Source organism: Schistocerca gregaria, chromosome 1, assembly GCF_023897955.1.
Source record: "Schistocerca gregaria isolate iqSchGreg1 chromosome 1, iqSchGreg1.2, whole genome shotgun sequence".
Lineage (NCBI taxonomy): Eukaryota > Metazoa > Arthropoda > Insecta > Orthoptera > Acrididae > Schistocerca > Schistocerca gregaria.
The window spans coordinates 754,587,284-754,607,382 of record NC_064920.1 but is presented as its reverse complement, the minus strand read 5'-3'; the positions used below and the strand labels follow the sequence as shown (position 1 = coordinate 754,607,382).

At 41.4% G+C, this 20,099-nt stretch overlaps 1 protein-coding gene and 1 long non-coding RNA gene across 2 annotated transcripts in view; one reads left to right on the top strand and one right to left on the bottom strand.

The window, feature by feature from the left end:
- Window positions 1-12,028, top strand: part of LOC126267786 (uncharacterized) — a 37,317-nt gene extending 25,289 nt beyond the window's left edge. Inside the window, exon 3 of the long non-coding RNA XR_007549049.1 lies at window positions 11,680-12,028. This is a non-coding gene — a long non-coding RNA (uncharacterized LOC126267786). The remainder of the gene's footprint in view (window positions 1-11,679) is intronic.
- LOC126267776 (phenylalanine--tRNA ligase beta subunit) overlaps window positions 1-14,145 on the bottom strand; it is a 125,058-nt gene extending 110,913 nt beyond the window's left edge. The window contains exon 1 of the mRNA XM_049973084.1: window positions 13,331-14,145. Coding sequence (XP_049829041.1) covers window positions 13,331-13,388 — 58 coding nt within the window. The 5' untranslated portion in view covers window positions 13,389-14,145. The remainder of the gene's footprint in view (window positions 1-13,330) is intronic.
- Window positions 14,146-20,099: the final 5,954 nt, after the last annotated feature.

Genomic DNA, 20,099 nt, shown 5'->3' with positions numbered 1-20,099 from the left:
TGTGCTGTAAATATATGAAGACAGACTTCAACTGTGCTAGTATCTTACACTCTTCAATGTTACTGCTGTAACCATTCAAATACTGCTGAAGTGTGGACATCGGTTTCAGAAATCTCTCCCCTTCCCTTCATCCTTTGTCTTGTTGATAACCTTCGACTGCAATACAGGCATTCTCCCTGATTATCTCCTTCCTCCTACTGATAGTATGGCATTTCTCTCGTAAGAGCTGTCTCCTGACTTGGCTTCATGATTATGGAAGAATATCTGCTGCCACTAGAAGCTCTGTAGCACTTATATTACACTGAAAATATTGTTGCAAGATGTGACACATGCAGCATGGCGTATTAGTTAGCACTGCTGGCTGGCACCCTGCAGACTGCCAATTGATACCAGACCAACTGCAATTATTTGTTATTTAGTATTTATCACTTCTGGAAGGTTCTTGAAATATCTTATGTTGTATTGTTTACACATTCTGGAATATTGGACGATGTTTTCTATAAATAGCAGCATTCTCCATCCAGGAGGTCAGTTCTGTTCTGGCTCTACAATGGCGTCAGTAATCAACATGCTTTGAGCTCTAAAGTGTTCTACTTCAATGATGACCTTGCCTTCAGATTTGGACTTGATTGCAGTTTTGACATGATGTAGCTTGGTGTAGATACCAGGTACTTCAGAACACCTACATCACCATGACTCCAACTAGATGACGGAAAAACCATCACCTACATGGACGAGAAACAGAATGCAAGCAAAACATGTTCCTCAGATCTATATATTCAGGAGACAGGTGAATTCCAAACCACCAGTAAGTCAGCTGCACATCAGGCATACATTAGTGTTCTCCGGAAATGCTGGTCAGGAACCAACAAGATGGTTGAAAGGATTCGACTGAATTGCCAAATACAACTGGTGAGACAACACAGTGTGTTCAGAAAATGTGTACTTTAATTTTAATTACTCACACCATCAGTGGTTCACAAACAATGAAGGGAAGCTCAATAGCTGGGACAAATTCCTGGCCGAACTGAAGAAAATGATTTGTGACAATCATCAGCAAGTTTCCTTGGCTAACAAGAAATTAAAGAACAGGTCCCGCCTTTGTAAAATGAAACAGTTCTACACACAGAATGTTTCGGTCCTATACCACATCACGAATACAAATATGACAGACGCTGACAAAATCTCACAGCCGATTAAAAGGGGTCACAGAAGACATGTACTTACGCTCTTTGGCAAAGGACATCAACAACACAGGAATTCATCAAGTGGTGCCAGTAAACAGAAGAAAGACACCAGAAAAGAGCTGGATGGAAGAGGTTTGACCATCTGCTGAATGTGGTCCCTATAGCAGTTGGTGGTCCATGAGCTCACCTCTCCCATACACCAGATAGTAAGAGAAGAGATACAGCACTGTATGGCAACTAGAAGTGTCAGATTGAGTACATACGAGCCAACAGACATGAATGTCAACTTGATGCATCAAAGAATATCAAAGAATAGGCTTAATGATCGTTAGCACCAATTTTCATAATTAGTCGAATGTTCCATGGAGAATGGATTCTGCCTACTTGAATTTATGCTGCAACTATCAAACAACAAATAAACATCCAACCAATGCAACTGCAACCAACTCCTCTGCCAAGTACTATGGCCCACGGAAGAACAGACATTTAGAGGCCAGAGGACAACAAGCAGGTATGTTTCCACTATGGACCCCAGGAAACACTGTATGCTACCCCATATAAAGAAAATGAAATTTCCACAACTATTATACCGCCAGAGATCAGTCCTATTAACGCCAGATATCTACAGACAATTATAGTCGACCTGTGACAAAGCCCATTACTGTACCCTGGATAAGATCGCTCTTCAACAGGTTGCCGTGCAGAGGTACCAGCCGCTCATCTAGCCACTGACTTCACGTTCAAATGGCTCTGAGCACTATGGGACTTAACATCTATGGTCATCAGTCCCCTAGAACTTAGAACTACTTAAACCTAACTAACCTAAGGACAGCACACAACACCCAGCCATCATGAGGCAGAGAAAATCCCTGACCCCGCCGGGAATCGAACCCGGGAACCCGGGCGTGGGAAGTGAGAACGCTACCGCACGACCACAAGATGCGGGCCTGACTTCAGGAAACTGAAAAAGGCAACCATCTACGGAGGTGTGGCAGCACAGATGCGAACCATTCATGATAGCAGACACAAAGATGTCAGGAAATGTCACCAATAGCCAACCTGTATGAGTGCTAGTCAACTCAGGGGCTTCCTTTTCTGTAATGTCAGATGCTTATTGTCATCAGCTAAACAAGACTGTATTACATGATGTGAAAGTGACTGTGCTGAAAGTCACAAATGGGAAATATGACCAGCTGACAGGAACACATACTGCATGAATAACTATCAATGACGGAAGACAGCCCACCGAATCTCTCATTTTAACAGAAAGTAGTTACAATGTTATCTTAGATGGGACACTTCTTGAAAGGTTCACAATCAGCCATAGACAGGAAGGTCTAGGGTCCAGATTGACAAAACTATTCCAACAAGGACTCATAACAAAGACTGTTCTGCATGAGGTTTTACCAATGAAGACATTGTCATTCCACTATCAACAGAAGGAATTCCAGTCACCAATCGAGGTGCTCAGCTGAACTGTGATGCTTCTGTCAACTGCAAATAAACTACTGAGGCTCACAAAGGTAACCTACAAACCAGTGATGATCATAATCACTGAGGATGGTCAAGAATAACTTTGAATCACTAATTGTCATGAGCATCCACAACTCATTCCTAAGGGTATGTGCATAGGGACAGCCAAATCAGTCCAGGAATGGCACCTTAGTATCATCTATGAAGAATCTTGCTCTACTACCACTACAGACAACATAGGGGAGGAAACTACTGTCAAATTGTCAATAAGATCTGGCCTGGCCAAAGAACACCGTCAGTGAGAGAGAGCCATCCTGCGTCAATTTTTTGATGCTTTCAGATCCAGAATGGAAAAAAAAAAAAACAGACCAAGTAACCCACAGTAAAATATCCTACCAATACTGGGGATCATCCATCAACTAGTCACCGCTCATATGCACCACCTGCTGAATGATGAATAATCTGGAAGGAAGAGGAGATGATGGAACATAACATCAATGAATCTTCAGGGAGTATGTGGTCCTCTCCTGTGGCCCAATGAAGAAGCAGGATGGCACAGAGCATTTCTATGTCAATTACCAACAAAACCATGAAGAAAGATTAACCACTGCTGCGCAATGATGATAGCCTGAACTAATAGAAAGGAGCCAAGACACCCACACAAGCTATTGGCAGATCAAGGTTGTCGATGTCGACTATGAAAAAATTGCCTTCAAAACCCTAACCAGCCTCTATGAGTCTAAAATTTATTTGGCAAAACATTTAGCTTTTTGACAGGCCATCATCCCTATGCTGGCTGACTGTCCCGAAGTATATGTCGGGTTGATTGGTGAGATGGGCACTGAGACTTCAGAAGTATGACATCATAGTGGCATACAAATGCAGACACAAACACAAGGACGCCAACTTCGGTGCAACACAGTAGAATGGATGAAATCGCAAACATCACTTCATTAAATGACATTACTGCTGAAAGGAGGGAAGATACACCACTGCTGAAAACAAAGAAGCCTTGAAAGAGGAGGAACTGACCAAAGGAAAATTTATATTAATAAACAGAGCACTGTATAAATGGAACTACAATCCAATGTGGTGAAAATGGCTGCTCATCATCCCAGCCCATCTACAGCCAACTATCCTAAAGTATTTCCACAAAGCTTCAATGTCCAGTCACCTGGTATTACTGAAGGCTACAGACAGTACCACTGGTCAGATTTCTACCAATCCGTCACACACTATGTAAGCCACTGTTAAAGAATGCGAATGACAGAAATATGTGCCACAATTGCCTTTGAGACATCTGGTATCAAACCCTGTTGCATTTCTGTCACACTGAACAATTCTCTTCAGTCATCGTTTGTCTCTTTCTCGCAGGACCTTTTTCTGGCCACAGCGATGTTGGAGGTTTGATGTTTTACCGGATTCCTGATATTCATAGTACACTTGTGAAATGGTCATATGAGAAAATCCCCACTTCATCACTGTAGTGCACGAATGGGAACACGGAAGGGGATGAAGGGGATATGTGGTAGCAGGACAATGACTACTGAATTGAGACCAGGAGGATTATGGGAATGTATCAGATACTGCAGGGAGAGTTCCCAGCTGTGCAATTCAGAAAAGCTGGTGTTGGTAGAAAGAATCCTGATGGCACGGGCTGTGAAGCAGTCATTAAAATGAAGAACACTGTGCTGGGCAGCGTGCTCAGCAACTGGGTGGACCAGCTGTTTCTTGGCCAAAGTTTGTCATAGACCTACTACCTGCAACCTACCCTCTTATACAGGGTGGTCCATTGATAGTGACCGGGCCAAATATCTCACAAAATAAGCATCAAACTAAAAAACTACAAAGAACGAAACTTATCTAGCTTGAAGGGGAAAACCAGATGGCGCTATGGTTGACCCGCTAGATGGCACTACCATAGGTCAAATGGATATCAACTGCATTTTTTTTAATAGGAACCCCCACTTTTTATTACATATTTGTGTACTATGTAAAGAAATATGAACGTTTTAGTTGGACCACTTTTTTCGCTTTGTGATAGACGGTGCTGTAATAGTCACAAACATATAAGTACGTGGTATCACCTAACATTCCGACAGTGCGGACGGTATTTTATCGATGACAATCTAAATGGTGCAATGTAGGCTGATTTCCTATGTAATGTTCTACCAATGTTACTACAAGATGTTTCACTGCATTACAGAATGGCGATGTACTTCCAACATGATGGGTGTCCAGCACATAGCTCGTGTGTGGTTGAAGCAATATTGAATAGGATATTTCATGACAGATGGATTGGTCGTCGAAGCACCATATGATGGCCCATACGTTCACCAGATCTGACATCCCCGGATTTCTTTCTGAGGTGAAAGTTAAAGGATATTTGCTATTGTGATCCACCAACAATGCCTGACAACATGCGTCAGCGCATTGTCAATGCATGTGTTAACATTACGGAAGGCGAACTACTTGCTGTTGAGAGGAATATCGTTACACGTATTGCCAAATGCATTGAGGTTGGCGAACATCATTTTGAGCATTTATTGCAATAATGTGGTATTTACAGGTAATCACATTGTAACAGCATGCGTTCTCAGAAATGATAAGTTCACAAAGGTACATGTATCACATTGGAACAACCGAAATTAAATGTTCAAACATACCTACATTCTGTATTTTAATTTAAGAAGCCTACCTGTTACCAACTGTTTGTCTAAAATTATGAGTCATATGTTTGTGACTATTAGCGCCATCTATCACAAAGCAAAAAAAGTGGTCCAACTAAAACAGTCATATTTCTTTATGTATGACATGAATATGTAATAAAAAATGGGGGTTCCTATTTTAAAAAATGCTGTTGATATCCTTTTGACCTATGGCAGCGCCATCTAGTGGGCCAACCATAGCACCATCTGGTTTCCCCCTTCAAGCTAGACAAGTTTCGTTCTTTGTAGTTTTTTCGTTTGACGCTTATTTCGTGAGATATTTGGCCCGGTCACGATCAATGGACCAACCTGTATAAAAGATACCAACCATTTCCTCCACCAACTCTCCACAGTTTCTGTTCCTTTACCACATGATGCCCTGCTAAAAGTCATTATTGACACCACCTCTCTTTACACTAACATCCCTAATGCAGCTATTGAACCACTGTCTTTCCCAATGACCAACAGATTCCAAACAAACATCCTCCTTCCTAGTTGTCACGACCAACTGTATCCTCACCCACAATTACTTCTCCGCTGAAGGCATCGCCAACAAACATATCTTGGGTGCAGCAATGGGCACCATCATGGCACCATCCTGTGCCTACCATCTACATGGGCCATCTCCTTGAATCCTTTCTTTAACAACACAGACTTTCAAACCCCTCACCTGGTTCACGGCCATTGATGACATCTTTGCGATTTGGATTGAGGGTGACAACATCCATCCACATTCCTCCAGAACCTCAACACCTTTTCCCCCTTTTGTTTCATCTGGTCCTCCTCAACAGAAATCCCTAGTTTATAGCAATAAAATTATAGGTACATTAATCAAAGTTACCTTCTCTTGCAAGGAACAGTATGGATGTTTTCTCCTTATATAATGTTGCAAGTTTGTTGTGTCTCCACCTTCCAAACTAGGGAAGTGGCATTCTGTGACAACTGATGTCTGAAGATGACAGTGCAAAACTGCTGAATAGACCAGGTGGGGGTACAGTTTGCTCACTTCATGTGCACCTGCACTGTCTAACAGACCACACCACATGGCAACAGGCACAGTATTGTCCAAGCAATGCTGGAGCAATTCTTATCTCGTGTTTGTTGCTTGTTTCTGTCATGATCGTAATTAAAATAGTACTTATCGCTTTTCTCACAGGCTAAAAAAATCCAGTACTTCAAACCGATGGAAATTTTGTGAATAAACATTATTCGCTTGTAAAAAAATGTTTTACTTGAAAACCAAAAACTTTCGCAAATTAATATGCCAGATTTTTAAATTGGTAATCAATAACAAATGCAAAAAACCTGTTTAACCTACAATGAACAAATATAAAATAACATCAATTATTAACAAGTAAAATACAGGTATTAGTCTTAACCAGTCAGTTTTTTTCATCCCCTCATAGTAGGTGACATTTCAGATCTTTATATGTGCTGTAACTGACTCCCACACAAGGCATCGATAATGCAATGTAGACCACACAAAAGCCATGTATCACATAATAGTTGCCCAATATAGACTCCCATAGACCCATAGTTGAAGCATTGAGTGCACTGAAGGATCATGTTTTCAAGTTTTACAAGTGTGGCAGGCCCTTTTTTTTTAGTATTATTTTTTTATTTGATGTCCAGAATTTTCACTGAGTCTCTGAAGGTCACTTTCAAGGTGATCACACAAGTGGCATGAACACAGTCAAGATCTTTAAGATTCGGCATGCAGTCAATTTTCTAATCTCTTAAATGTCAGTTGCAAAAGACAACAAATTTGTTTCTGGATTGGAGAAGGACAAAATTGTACAAAAATTATGAGCTCTGGCATAGTTATCTTATTGTAGATGTTATGCTGTAAATGATGATGGCAAGTAAGATGACAAATATTGCTTTCTTGTTGGGCACCATAGTCTTGCACCAATGGGTCTGATTGGATTGGATAGGAAATAACTCTGTGGCAGAAATGATCATGTAAATATGGGTAGTCATCTCTCACTGAAGATGGTTTGCCTCCAAGGGATATTGTAGGCCTCATCAAGATTGAGAAAGTCTCTTATGGCATGTTGTTTGCATTGCAAAGCTAAAACAATTTCAGGAGGGTAAGGTTATCAATTTCCAGAGCTCACACTATAACTCACTGAGGAGCTGCTGGTATTTGAGAAACACACATGATGGCAATCCACCATATGTTTTAAGGTAAATCCCATGCAGCTCTTAAGAGCAACACCACAATAGTCACTCAGGCAAGTTCAGTCTTTCCCTAGATTCAGGAGTGGTATCAGGAATGTATCCCTTGAAGAGTCAAAGATGTCTCCTGTTTCTCTCACAAATTTTAAAAAAGGATTTCCTTTACATTACCTGCAAACTGCCACAACTTGGCATACTACGCATTACGACTAGATGTGAACTTCTGCAAAATGTCCTGCCACTGCCTGCCTCTTGCAGAAATACTCCTGATGATTTCCAATGTAAATGTTGACTTGATTTGCATTCCAAGTGTCACGAGCCACTCCGCTATCTCTGATTCCACAAAGAGACATATGATCTTTGCAGGTGATCTAATGACTTTGGAATGGCTGCACCAGCAACATGGATAACTGTCATAATGTGATCCAGCCATTCTTGGACACTGTCACAGTGTTGAAACACAGTTCGTTAACGTATAGTGTCTAGTAAGTTTTGCTGATCATTCATTCAGGCAGCTTCCTTTCAGGCAGTGCCCGATTTATTGGATGTATCCAGGTTGGGAAGTGCTTCCTGAAGTGCAAATTGTGGACCAAGTTCCAATGAATGCTGTCAGAGAGAGCTGGGGAAATTAGTAGCAATACTGAAGTGTGTGCTCCATTTTATGTTCTGAAGAGATAATTCTCTTTTTTGTGTAAGGCTCTCAAAGGCTCTGTCCTATGTACATGTTTCAACAGAGTCCCATAACATACTGTATGCATTAAAACTTGAAGAAATTGTTGGGGGAACTGTGTGATGATGTGGTTCTGAAATTGGTTATCTAGAATGTCTTATGGGTAGGATACTGAGGTCCACGTGGCCATTCTACACAACATATGCACTGTTGCAGCAAGTGCTTGCAAGCTGACATCTAATGGGAGAGGTTGGGTTGTTTTGGGGGAAGAGACCAAACTGCGAGGTCATCAGTCTCATCGGATTAGGGAAGGACGGGGAAAGAAGTCGGCTGTGCCTTTTCAAAGGAACCATCCCGGCATTTGCCTGGAGCGATTTCGGGAAATCACGGAAAACATAAATCAGGATGGCCGGGTGTGGGATTGAACCGTCGTCCTCCCGAATCCAAGTCCAGTGTGCTAACCACTGCGTCAGCTCGCTCGGTAAATGGGAGAGGTAAGGAGCGATATTCCACATTAATGAATGTGGCGGTGGCACCTTTAGCCCTCTTCCCACCGAGGTCATCCATTCTGTGGAGTATATAAGCTCTAAGAACAGGGGCCCCATTCTTTGGTTTGGGTTTCCTGTAGATGCAAACCTAATGCCTTACTTGTGTTACCAGTCTCAGTTTCTTAATGTGAATCCTGAAACCAGTATGTTCCAATTTAGAGTGAGGGCCATTTTATCAGTGAATTTTTTTATACCACTCTCTTTCACTTTTTACCTTTGGTAGGAGTTTGTATTGGTCATGGCAGATATATATGAACCTTTTGGTTCCCTCCCACTGATTTACAGTTCTATACACTGATAAGGAGTTTATCATTACTATTTCCTGACAAAATAACTATTGGCTGGTCTGGTGACTTTGGTTCCACCTTTCTTGGTTTTTCCTTTTTCATATTCTTTGCCTACAACTGGTTGTCATCTTTGGTGACTTGCCTATACCCTCTGCCACTGATTTTATACTAGTTTTTATTTCTGCTAGGCTATATTTTCAGGTGAATTTGCAAACACATGTATTCATGTTAGTGTTACTTGTTTGAGACTAAGTAGGCATGTCAAATTTTTGTCTTGCTTCTTTTCAAATGAAGTGAAGGTTACTCCAAAAGAAAGAGACTTCACTGTCTTGTAGGCTTTTTGGCTTCCACAGAAGGCATCAATTTTGTCACCTTGATTTCTTGCATCTTCCTTTCTTTGTGGCTACATGCAGATTTACCATCCAAGCACTTTGCACAGAGCATGGATAGTAGACACATTTCCTCCTTCACAAGCTGGCTCATGGTGGCTAATAAACATTTTTTGACCTTTACAAAGGAAAATAATATGCCCATAATATCAACATTTACAACAAAATATTGGGTTTGGAGAATATCATCACATTATAAGCTGGAGAGAAGCTGCCTTGACATATTTGAAAAAAGTCAGCGATTTATAAGTTAAGGAAACCATTTTTTCTGACTTAGCTATGATACCTTTTATGATTTTCCTTACCTGGGCCAGCCAACAGCTGTGATCCACCCATCAGCAGTGTGTTGTACGTAGTCAGGGGGATGTAGTATATTTGAAATACATCGTGTTTGTAGAGGGCATGTTGTTAGTGATGGCACATTCTAGTACTGTATGTTTGCTTTTCTAATCCATTTATGAGTAATGGTACAGTCATACTGGATTTTTACACTGTTGTATGATAATTTTTTGAAGGTTGTCACATTGGATTTTTTTTTTTCAGTGCTGTACATTGTCCTTTTAGTGGTTGTTGACTTCTAATTTTCAATTTCATTACTTAATGGCTTTTTCATTTCTGATTTTTGTACCTCTTAGTTTATCATTTGAAATTTGTTCGAATGTTAAATTGAATGTTGTATGTTTGTCATTCATTTCTAGTTATGGATCCAACTTTTAAATTTAGCAGTTAGACATTAGAATCTGCCGCGGGGGATGATATGGCTCATGTCAAACGTTCTACAGTTACTTAGTTTTTTCGATGTGTGTGTTAGGTGCCACCAGTGTAGGGAGCCGATAAGGTTTCCTAGAGTTCCTTCTTTCACAAGCAAGGGACTCACATGAGTGGAGGTGTCACTGAGATAATGTTTTGAGATAAATTAGGTGAGGTTCCTGGTTTGAGCAATCTAGGCTGGCCTTGCATGATATTGTGTTGTTGACATACTGTTGATATTAGCATTATCCTATTTGGTTTTATAGAGGGAGTGAGGGTTATCTGTAGAATGTGGTTCTTCCTATAACGGTTTGGGTCAGAGGGGTTTTCAGCATCTGACTGTAAACCACATTGCAGAGTTTAAGGATTATTCAATTGTGGCTGGCACTAACACTTTTGAGGATTATTGGGGATCAGTTAAATCTGTGGTGGGAGAGGAGGGGGGTTGGGTGAAGAGGTAGGTAGGGGGGAAGGGTCCAAGAGGTACCCTTTGACTCTGCAATCTCATCTCGAGTATTGTTGGCGGAAAAGTGTGACTGAAAATTAAAGTCCATTTAAATGTGTTAGAAGCTGGTGCATAAAATGTATAGTCTGAAGGTAGATAGTTAAACTGGGAAAGGGGGAAAGGGGGGGGGGGACACCATGCAGTTTAGGGTTTTGTGGCAGGAAGAGGGGTTTTATATGGCATTAGGCTGGTGTGTCTGTTTTGCTTTTGTGGTTTATCTGTTAGGGAGTTGTGAATTGTGTGTGTACATGTTAATTGGTATTTTTATGTGGGTACTTTATTGGGGATGGGCATTAGCTGGTAGTGGGGCAGTGTTTCGGGAATATGGTCTGAGCAGGATGGGTTTTTGAATTGTGTGTGTGTGTGTGTGTGTGTGATGCCCAGATTATTTTGGTATTTGACTGTGCTTGGTAAGTACATTTTGTGATCTTTTCAATTTCATTTTAAGAATATAGTTTGTTTATATAAGTAATTTTCTTTGCAATGTGGACTTTGTCATTTATGCTTAATCAGTTTGTATTATCTTGAGGATATTTATTAATTTACACTGATGGCTGTTGTAGGTGTTGTCCAGTTTTGTCAGTTTAGAGGGAGCTGGAGGGGGACTGGAAGGATTGTGGTTTACAGTTGGGCTATATAAGTTGGGTGAAAGATGTGGTAACAGTTTTTAAGTTGTATGGGTGTTTCTGGTATCACTGTCTTCATTTGAGTTATATAGTTCAAGCGAAATTTGCCATACCGGGCGTTCAATTTGTATCTGGCTTGCAGATAACAATAATGTGTATTCTGAATTTTTTTGTTTGGGTTGATTGTCAAGAATTTCATGCTTGTCATGTTTTGGTCAATACTTGTTTCAGGGCGGCATAATTATTCTTATTGTTGGATATACAGTTAATCCCTTGCCAAAACTTTAACAGTTGTCCTGTTAATTTCAGTTCACTGCCCAAGTTAAATATTTCACCTCTTATTTATGTTTATTTACAGGTGTAATAAGTAGTGTTGTGGTCACCATACTGAATATGCTTACTATGGGTCGCCACAATCTTGATCATATCACAGGTCAAAGAAGGCAGGTGGAACTAAAAGTTTCGTTAATCCCACTCACCTTTATAACGATCTATATGGACTATTTCTTTAGCAGGCCACGACACCACTGCTGTCTTTCATTTCATTGTGACTCTCAAGGGCGGCAGCATGCTTAACCAACTTCCTGCATAGATGATGGGCATTCTGCCTAATTGGATGTTGACATTCCATGAAAATGGTGTAATTTCTAATCTTTTTAAAGATTTGATGTATTTTCTCAAGGCTTCTAACAGTATTTCAACGTAAAATGAGGACAACATCTCTTTTTATGACTAAATACACATTTTGGTAAAAATCTGTAGTTTCAAGATTTTATTTTGCTCTGGTAAACTATCCATCCAAGCCCTCTGTGTTGACTGAGTGTGTGTGCTCACTAGTAGGCCACGAAACCCATTGTAGCAAATTTTAACTTGTTTATTTTATAGACTGAATAGCCTCTCTTAAGCGCCATGACAGCTACGGAAATAAGGGTTCATCCACACAGCTCCATTTATCCGGGCAGGTATTACACAATGAGTACACAGTAGTATTCATAGAGGTTCCTAGCTTATAACTACTTTTAAATCAATAGTCAGCCACACAACAGTGCCAAGCAAACCCCTCACCCCACATACACACACGAAATAACACAAAATTAACAAAAAAAGAAATAAACCCAATTACCAAGATCTCTTGTCCCTGTAGCACACAATATTCCACCATCTATGTTTGAATAATTCCCTGAGATTTTTGCAACTTGGCATAAACCAGAAGGCACACGTAACTTATCAAGTGAAACTGGTGCAAAGGGTAAGAGCGGAGTGTTAATGGAACATATGTACCTATGCAATAATCATTATGCTGATGACAGTTTACTACTATAAAGACATTAATAAACTTCAACTACTAATGGAACAACATGACATGGAAACATTGAAAGTAGACTAGATAATCATCTACAGAATGATTAAAATAATCAATAGTTAACACACCAACAGGAAAATTAAACAAATACACAACGAAATAAGTAAACCAGTTAATATTACACAGATCGAAACAATGAGTGTCTAAACAGCAAAGTAAATAAATTGAAGGGTTGTTGATTTGAAAGAACAACAAAGATGCATACGGCCAAAGATCGTAATGCATGGATTGGTACGATTTCATTCAGCACTGGTAGTCAAATGACTTCTGACAATTTATAATTTATGTGGTTTTAGTGGGCGGATACCAACAGAATACGTAAACAATTATTCTTTTGCACATAAAGAATTTGTGATATGAACTAGCGACATGTAATCTGTGGAGTACGAGAGAATCACTATGTTGAACAACAATAAATAGCTGACTCGGTGTATGAAATACTCATGCATCTTGAAATATCCCACACTTACTTCGATGTCACAGTAGCAAGATATGTATTGGAAACAAAAACCATTCTGTTATTTTGAGAGGCGCAAATCGTCCCATTTCATGTCAATGACATACCGGTGGCTAGCAAAATATTGACCAAGGTACTGACATTTCCAAGCAGAAACTGTGTAAATTTTTATCGTCCGCTATTACTTACTGTATTTCTCTCCAAGAGCTTCGAAGAGCCAGTCGCGTTTGATGCCGATTGTTGGCATTTTCGTCCTTCTTCGAAAACAATTTTCTTCCACTACTGTTAATGTTTATATTTACACTGACCACATGGCTCAACTGCACGTCACAATATTTTATCATTCAAAGATGCGCCTTCAGCAGAGTTGCCAAAGATACTCCGTATCGAAAGAGATCCGTGTTTGTATACGTGGGCACAAGGTAGCAGACGAAAACTTCGGTTGTGTCAAATTGATTGATTTTCCACCAGAGAACGTAATATTTATAATATTTGTTTCTGCTATGAATTTTACATTAGTAATAAGTTTACAGTGAGTCGGAAGTCTGCTACAAACAAGAAATGAAAGACGATAATTCACACAGTTCGTAACATCACGTCACAGTCCTGTCAAGTGTAACATAACAGTCGCGACACTCCATCTCACTTTTGCTACGCGCAGCAATTGGAACGCATCAAGCGACCAGGAAGTTAAATCATTAAGTTCGGCGAGATTTTGTGTAAGCGCATCTTAAATGTAAATGTTTATATTGGTGTGTAGAATGGTTTTTACAAACCATTGCAGCGCAATAAATTGCAAAAGCAACAAGAAGACTCCACATCTGCCCCCCCCCCATTTTTCCTGTAAGGCGTCATACATCTACTCAAAACCGTTAAGTTTTCATCGCAACAATTCCAGTCAAATCAGTGAACGTGGAACATATATAAAGTGTATGTAATGAAAGAACTACATTTTTTGACGTACCAGTAAAGCTACCACATATGTAGATGAAGGAAAAAACACACAGACGTGATAATAAAAGAATAAAAGCCATAAAACTGTTTCCAACACAGAAGAAACCAATTTTATTATTGTCATTGCATCGAAGACGCAAATGGCAAGAATCTTCAACACATTCACTTTTGAAACAAAAGTAATTACATTTACAAACAATGTATGTATTAAAAATACGAGTGAAATTTAACACTGCGCGAAACATTACACTCCTTAAAAAGTTCTTACATGTCAAGGAAAGTGCCTGTAATATTAAGGACAACAAAAGAAATAAATTTTTGTCATGCATGAAATAATTGTCTATATTTTCGTGTTTTCGGTGGAGTAAGCTGCAATCATACACATATTCGAAAGTATTTCTCCCTCATTAAGTTGTAGCTTACGTCACTGAATCAAGGAGATTCGGCTATTTCACATGTGTTTCATGATCATTTATGTCTCTTGAGAATTTAATAACGCTTGAAACGCTAAAATTTAATAACTACTTCGCTAACTAACTAGAAAAATGATTAGTATCCACTTTTAATTTTACGCATGCTTTCTAATCACTTGGGACGCTAGCGTCGCACCAACTGTCAGATGGTAAAAATCTTCCCAGTAGTGAGTGTCAGATGGTAATAATTTTCACAGCAGTGAGAATCGCGACTGTATATACTACACTGTGGTACGATCATGTCAGGATGTATTCACACTGTCCGTCACGTCGTGTTATGTAAATTCGCTTACATCTATCGACTCGACAGCTATATCTCTGCGAATCACTGTGAAGTGCATAGCAGTCGGTACATCCCACTCTACGAGTTAATTGGACTTTTTCTTGTTCCATTCACGGGTGGAGGGAATGATTGTTTAAATGCCTCTGTGCACGCTGTAGTTAATCTATACTCCTGGAAATTGAAATAAAAACACCGTGAATTCATTGTCCCAGGAAGGGGAAACTTTACTGACACATTCCTGGGGTCAGATACATCACATGATCACACTGACAGAACCACAGGCACATAGACACAGGCAACAGAGCATGCACAATGTCGGCACTAGTACAGTGTATATCCACATTTCGCAGCAATGCAGGCTGCTATTCTCCCATGGACACGATCGTAGAGATGCTGGATGTAGTCCTGTGGAACGGCTTGCCATGCCATTTCCACCTGGCGCCTCAGTTGGACCAGCGTTCGTGCTGGACGTGCAGACTGCGTGAGACGACGCTTCATCCAGTCCCAAACATGCTCAATGGGGGACAGATCCGGAGATCTTGCTGGCCAGGGTAGTTGACTTACACATTCTAGAGCACGTTGGGTGGCACGGGATACATGCGGACTTGCATTGTCCTGTTGGAACACCAAGTTCCCTTGCCGGTCTAGGAATGGTAGAACGATGGGTTCGATGACGGTTGGGATGTACCGTGCACTATTCAGTGTCCCCTCGACGATCACCAGAGGTGTACGGCCAGTGTAGGAGATCGCTCCCCACACCATGATGCCGGGTGTTGGCCATGTGTGCCTCGGTCATATGCAGTCCTGATTGTGGCGCTCACCTGCACGGCGCCAAACACGCATACGACCATCATTGGCACCAAGGCAGAAGCGACTCTCATCGCTGAAGACGACACATCTCCATTCGTCCCTCCATTCACGCCTGTCGCGACACCACTGGAGGCGGGCTGCACGATGTTGGGGCGTGAGCGGAAGACGGCCTAACGGTGTGCGGGACCGTAGCCCAGCTTCATGGAGACGGTTGCGAATGGTCCTCGCCGATACCCCAGGAGCAACAGTGTCCCTAATTTGCTGGCAAGTGGCGGTGCGGTCCCCTACGGCACTGCGTAGGATCCTATGGTCTTGGCGTGCATCCGTGCGTCGCTGCGGTCCGGTCCCAGGTCGACGGGCACGTGCACCTTCCGCCGACCACTGGCGACAACATCGATGTACTGTGGAGACCTCACGCCCCACGTGTTGAGCAATTCGGCGGTACGTCCACCCGGCCTCCCGCATGCCCACTATACGCCCTCGCTCAAAGTCCGTCAACTGCACATACGGTTCACGTCCACGCTGTCGCGGCATGCTACCAGTGTTAAAGACTGCGATGGAGCTCCGTATGCCACGGCAAACTGGCTGACACTGACGGCGGCGGTGCACAAATGCTGCGCAGCTAGTGCCATTCGACGGCCAACACCGCGGTTCCTGGTGTGTCCGCTGTGCCGTGCGTGTGATCATTGCTTGTACAGCCCTCTCGCAGTGTCCGGAGCAAGTATGGTGGGTCTGACACACCGGTGTCAATGTGTTCTTTTTTCCATTTCCAGGAGTGTATCTTGTCCTCACAGTCGCTATGGTAAAGATATGTAGGGGTTGCAGTATGTTTATAGAGTTGTCATTTAAAGCCTGTTCTTGAAATTTTATTAGCAGACTTCCTTGGGATAGTTTCCATCTAACGTCAAGAGTCAGCCAGGTCAGTTCTTTGATCATCTCTGTGACTCTCCTGCAGGTCAAACAAACCTTTGATCAGTCACATTATCCTTCTCTGTATACATTCAATATCTCCTGTTAGTCCCATTTGGTAAGCAATCCACACACGTCTAGGATGGTTTGCATGAGTGATCTGTAAGCAATCTTCTCTGTAGACTGACTGCATTTCCCTAGTATTCTACCCATAAAGCTAAGTTCACCACCCACATTACCCATGACTGAGCCAATGTGATCGCTCCATTTCATGTCCCTATGAAGTGTTACACCCAGGCTGTGCCTGATTTGTGATGGAACCCACAGGTATGCTATGACAGTAACTTGGCGAGTAAAAATCAGAACTGCAGATTTTGAGATGTGGTACGACTTTTGCTGTAGTTGAAGCGATGTAAAATAAGTGTTGTATTCACATTTTTAAAATGCTTAGGAAAGTGTAAGAGCAACATTCTAAGAAGGCCAAATGTCAAAAAACACTCATAAAAGGTTAAAGTACTGGAACGTTTTATACTAATCAAGTATTGCACCCAGGTACCGTAAAACGGGATAACTTTGGGACACATTATGTGTTTTTTGTCTGTTGCCAGTACTTACCAAGCAACTTCAAGACTGTATTTGTATATTCCTCTTTCTGAATAAGGACGTGATTTTTTATGAGCAAAGAAACAACAATAAATGCTCTCAATCAGTGTCCCAGTCTTACGCTGTTTTTGGGGTAACATTGGGACAAACAGTTTCGCTTTGAAATACTAGGATAAATCGATTTTTCTTATGGTTACACATCAATCTTTTGTTAATGGAGATCAAAATAAAACATAGCAGTAAATTTATTACCACTATTTTTCTGTGATTAATGTGTGAACCAAGATTTTCACCAGTAGTGGCCATGGTGCTTCCTGGTATTTCAAAATAGGCAAAAGTGGTTTTGTTAATCAATCCTCAGAGGTGTACCCATCGAACCAATCTGACTTCGATCGATTGTAACGACCTTCGGAGTTCTTATGTGAGTATTGTGCTTTGTGGTATGACGAGGCACTTCACTGAGCAAATACTGGAATGTATGCTTATCCATCGTAAGTAATTGATGTACGACATGACGTCCTCCACTAGAAGCTCACGTACAGTAATACAGTTTGCTGAATGCCTTTATCGCCTCGTCGTTTAACACATGGCTACACCCAGGTATGTTTCCTTTTTTCCCCAGCTATCATTCCAAATACGCACACAGTGCAATTGTGGTACATGCAACTGCTGCGCATAATAAGTTCTTCTCAGTCATCTTGAACACTGACAAAAGATATGACGGCAGTGTAAAGCCTCGCCGGCCGGAGTGGCCTTGCGGTTCTAGGCGCTACAGTCTGGAACCGAGCGACCGATACGGTCGCAGGTTCGAATCCTGCCTTGGGCATGGATGTGTGTGATGTCCTTAGGTTAGTTAGGTTTAATTAGTTCTAAGTTCTAGGCGACTGATGACCTCGGAAGTTAAGTCGCATAGTGGTCAGAGCCATTGTTGTAAAGCCTCGTTTACACAGGGGCAACACCTTGCAACATTGTGGCATACAACAGTACCGCATGCTACATGAATGGTCCTTTACAATGGGGGGACATCTTGCAACGTTGTGGCATCCTACGGAAATGTAGCGTGCGTCGTCTTGTAGTACGGTATGCTACAAAAGGCAACATCTTGCAGCCTATGTTCCACGCGGCATGTTGGTTGGTTGGTTGGTTGTTTGGGGAAGGAGACCAGACAGCGTGGTCATCGGTCTCATCGGATTAGGGAAGGATGGGGAAGGAAGTAGGCCGTGACCTTTCAGAGGAACCATCCCGGCATTTGCCTGAAGCGATTTAGGGAAATCACGGAAAACCTAAATCAGGATGGCCGGACGCGGGATTGGACTGTCGTCCTCCCGAATGCGAGTCCAGTGTCATGCGGCATGTTAATTTATATCAAAGCAACAGAATTTGTACCACACTGTGTCGGTCTTACAGGAGAATGTGTGATAAAGAGAGTGCGGTGGCTCATTGCTTGGTCATTGCACATGCCGCTAACAATGGACATCAAAATCAACGGAAAAGGAAACGTTGGTGGAAGAGAAGAATGTTCAAAGAAGTTCCACGGACGAGTATACTAGGAGATCTAGCAGCAGATGATGGTACATTGTTTAGTAATTTTACAAGAATGTCCAGTGACGACTTCAATTATTTACTTCCGTTTACTACACCTCTTATTCTAAAAGAAATAAAAAATAAAACAATTGCCAAGACAGTATTTCACCAAGAATTCGACTGGCCATCGCACTGCGATTTTTAGGCACTGAGAATTCGTACAAGTCACTAATGTACTTATTCAATGTATCATATTGTGCTATTCCCTCATAGTGCCAGAACTATGTGAAACTATTTCATCAGTGTTGAAGAATTACGTAAAGGTAAGGACGCAACGTTCAATAATTGGTAGTATTTCACTTCTTTTTTAAATTTCAAAAATTGATGGAGCTCTTCTGATGTACATGGTACTTCAATGAATTCTTCACTCTCACCAGTAGCATTATCAACATATAAAACACACACACACACACACACGCTGCTTTGAATACCACATTTCCAATGATGTGCTTCACATATGTTTGTGCAGTCGGGAGAAATTTTCTCATCACATTGGCGATGAACTCTCCATACACACTCCATATATCTCTGTAGTTAACAGTTTTTAAAATCTGGTAAATTTCAGATGGCTCTAAGCACTATGGGACTTAACATCTGAGGATATCAGTCCCCTAGAATTAGAACTATTTAAACCCAACTAACCTAAGGAGGCAAAATGGGAACCTGCGATCGTAGCAGCAGCGCGGTTCCCGACAAACGCGCCTAGAACCACTGGGCCACAGTGACCGGCTGGTAAACCACCTCAACTCGAGCATCTCCGTCAATTTCCTGAGCTGCTCTTTTTTGGGTTTAGTAATTCTCTTTTTGTGTGTTTCCTCATGAGACGTAGTTGTGTTTTGAAGCACACTGTCTTCAAAAGGCTGGCTTGCATCTTCATCTTTTGTTTCTTTGTCCCCTGTGGTGTCGTCATGAAAAATAGGGAAATTACTGATAATATTTTAGTTTTGAGATTCCATCGGACACTGCAGAATGGAAGAATGTTGCCAGGAATTTCGAAGTGAAGTGGAAGTTCCCTCACTGTCTAGGAGCCATAGGCGGCAAACATGTGCAAATTATATGTCCTGCCAATACTGGAAGTCAATATATATACTACAAAAAACATTAAGCATCGTCTCTTATCTTCACTACAGACGCAAATTATTGCTTTCATTATGTAAATGTTGGTTGTCAGGGACACATGTCAGATGGAGGAGTTTTTAAGAACACTTCGTTTCATAAAGCATTAATGGAAAATAAATTAAACATTCCTCCCCCAGAAAGTCTTCCAGGAAGAGGAAATTTGGCACCATATGTTTTAGTAGCGAACGAGGCATTTCCATTGACCACAAATATAATGAAACCG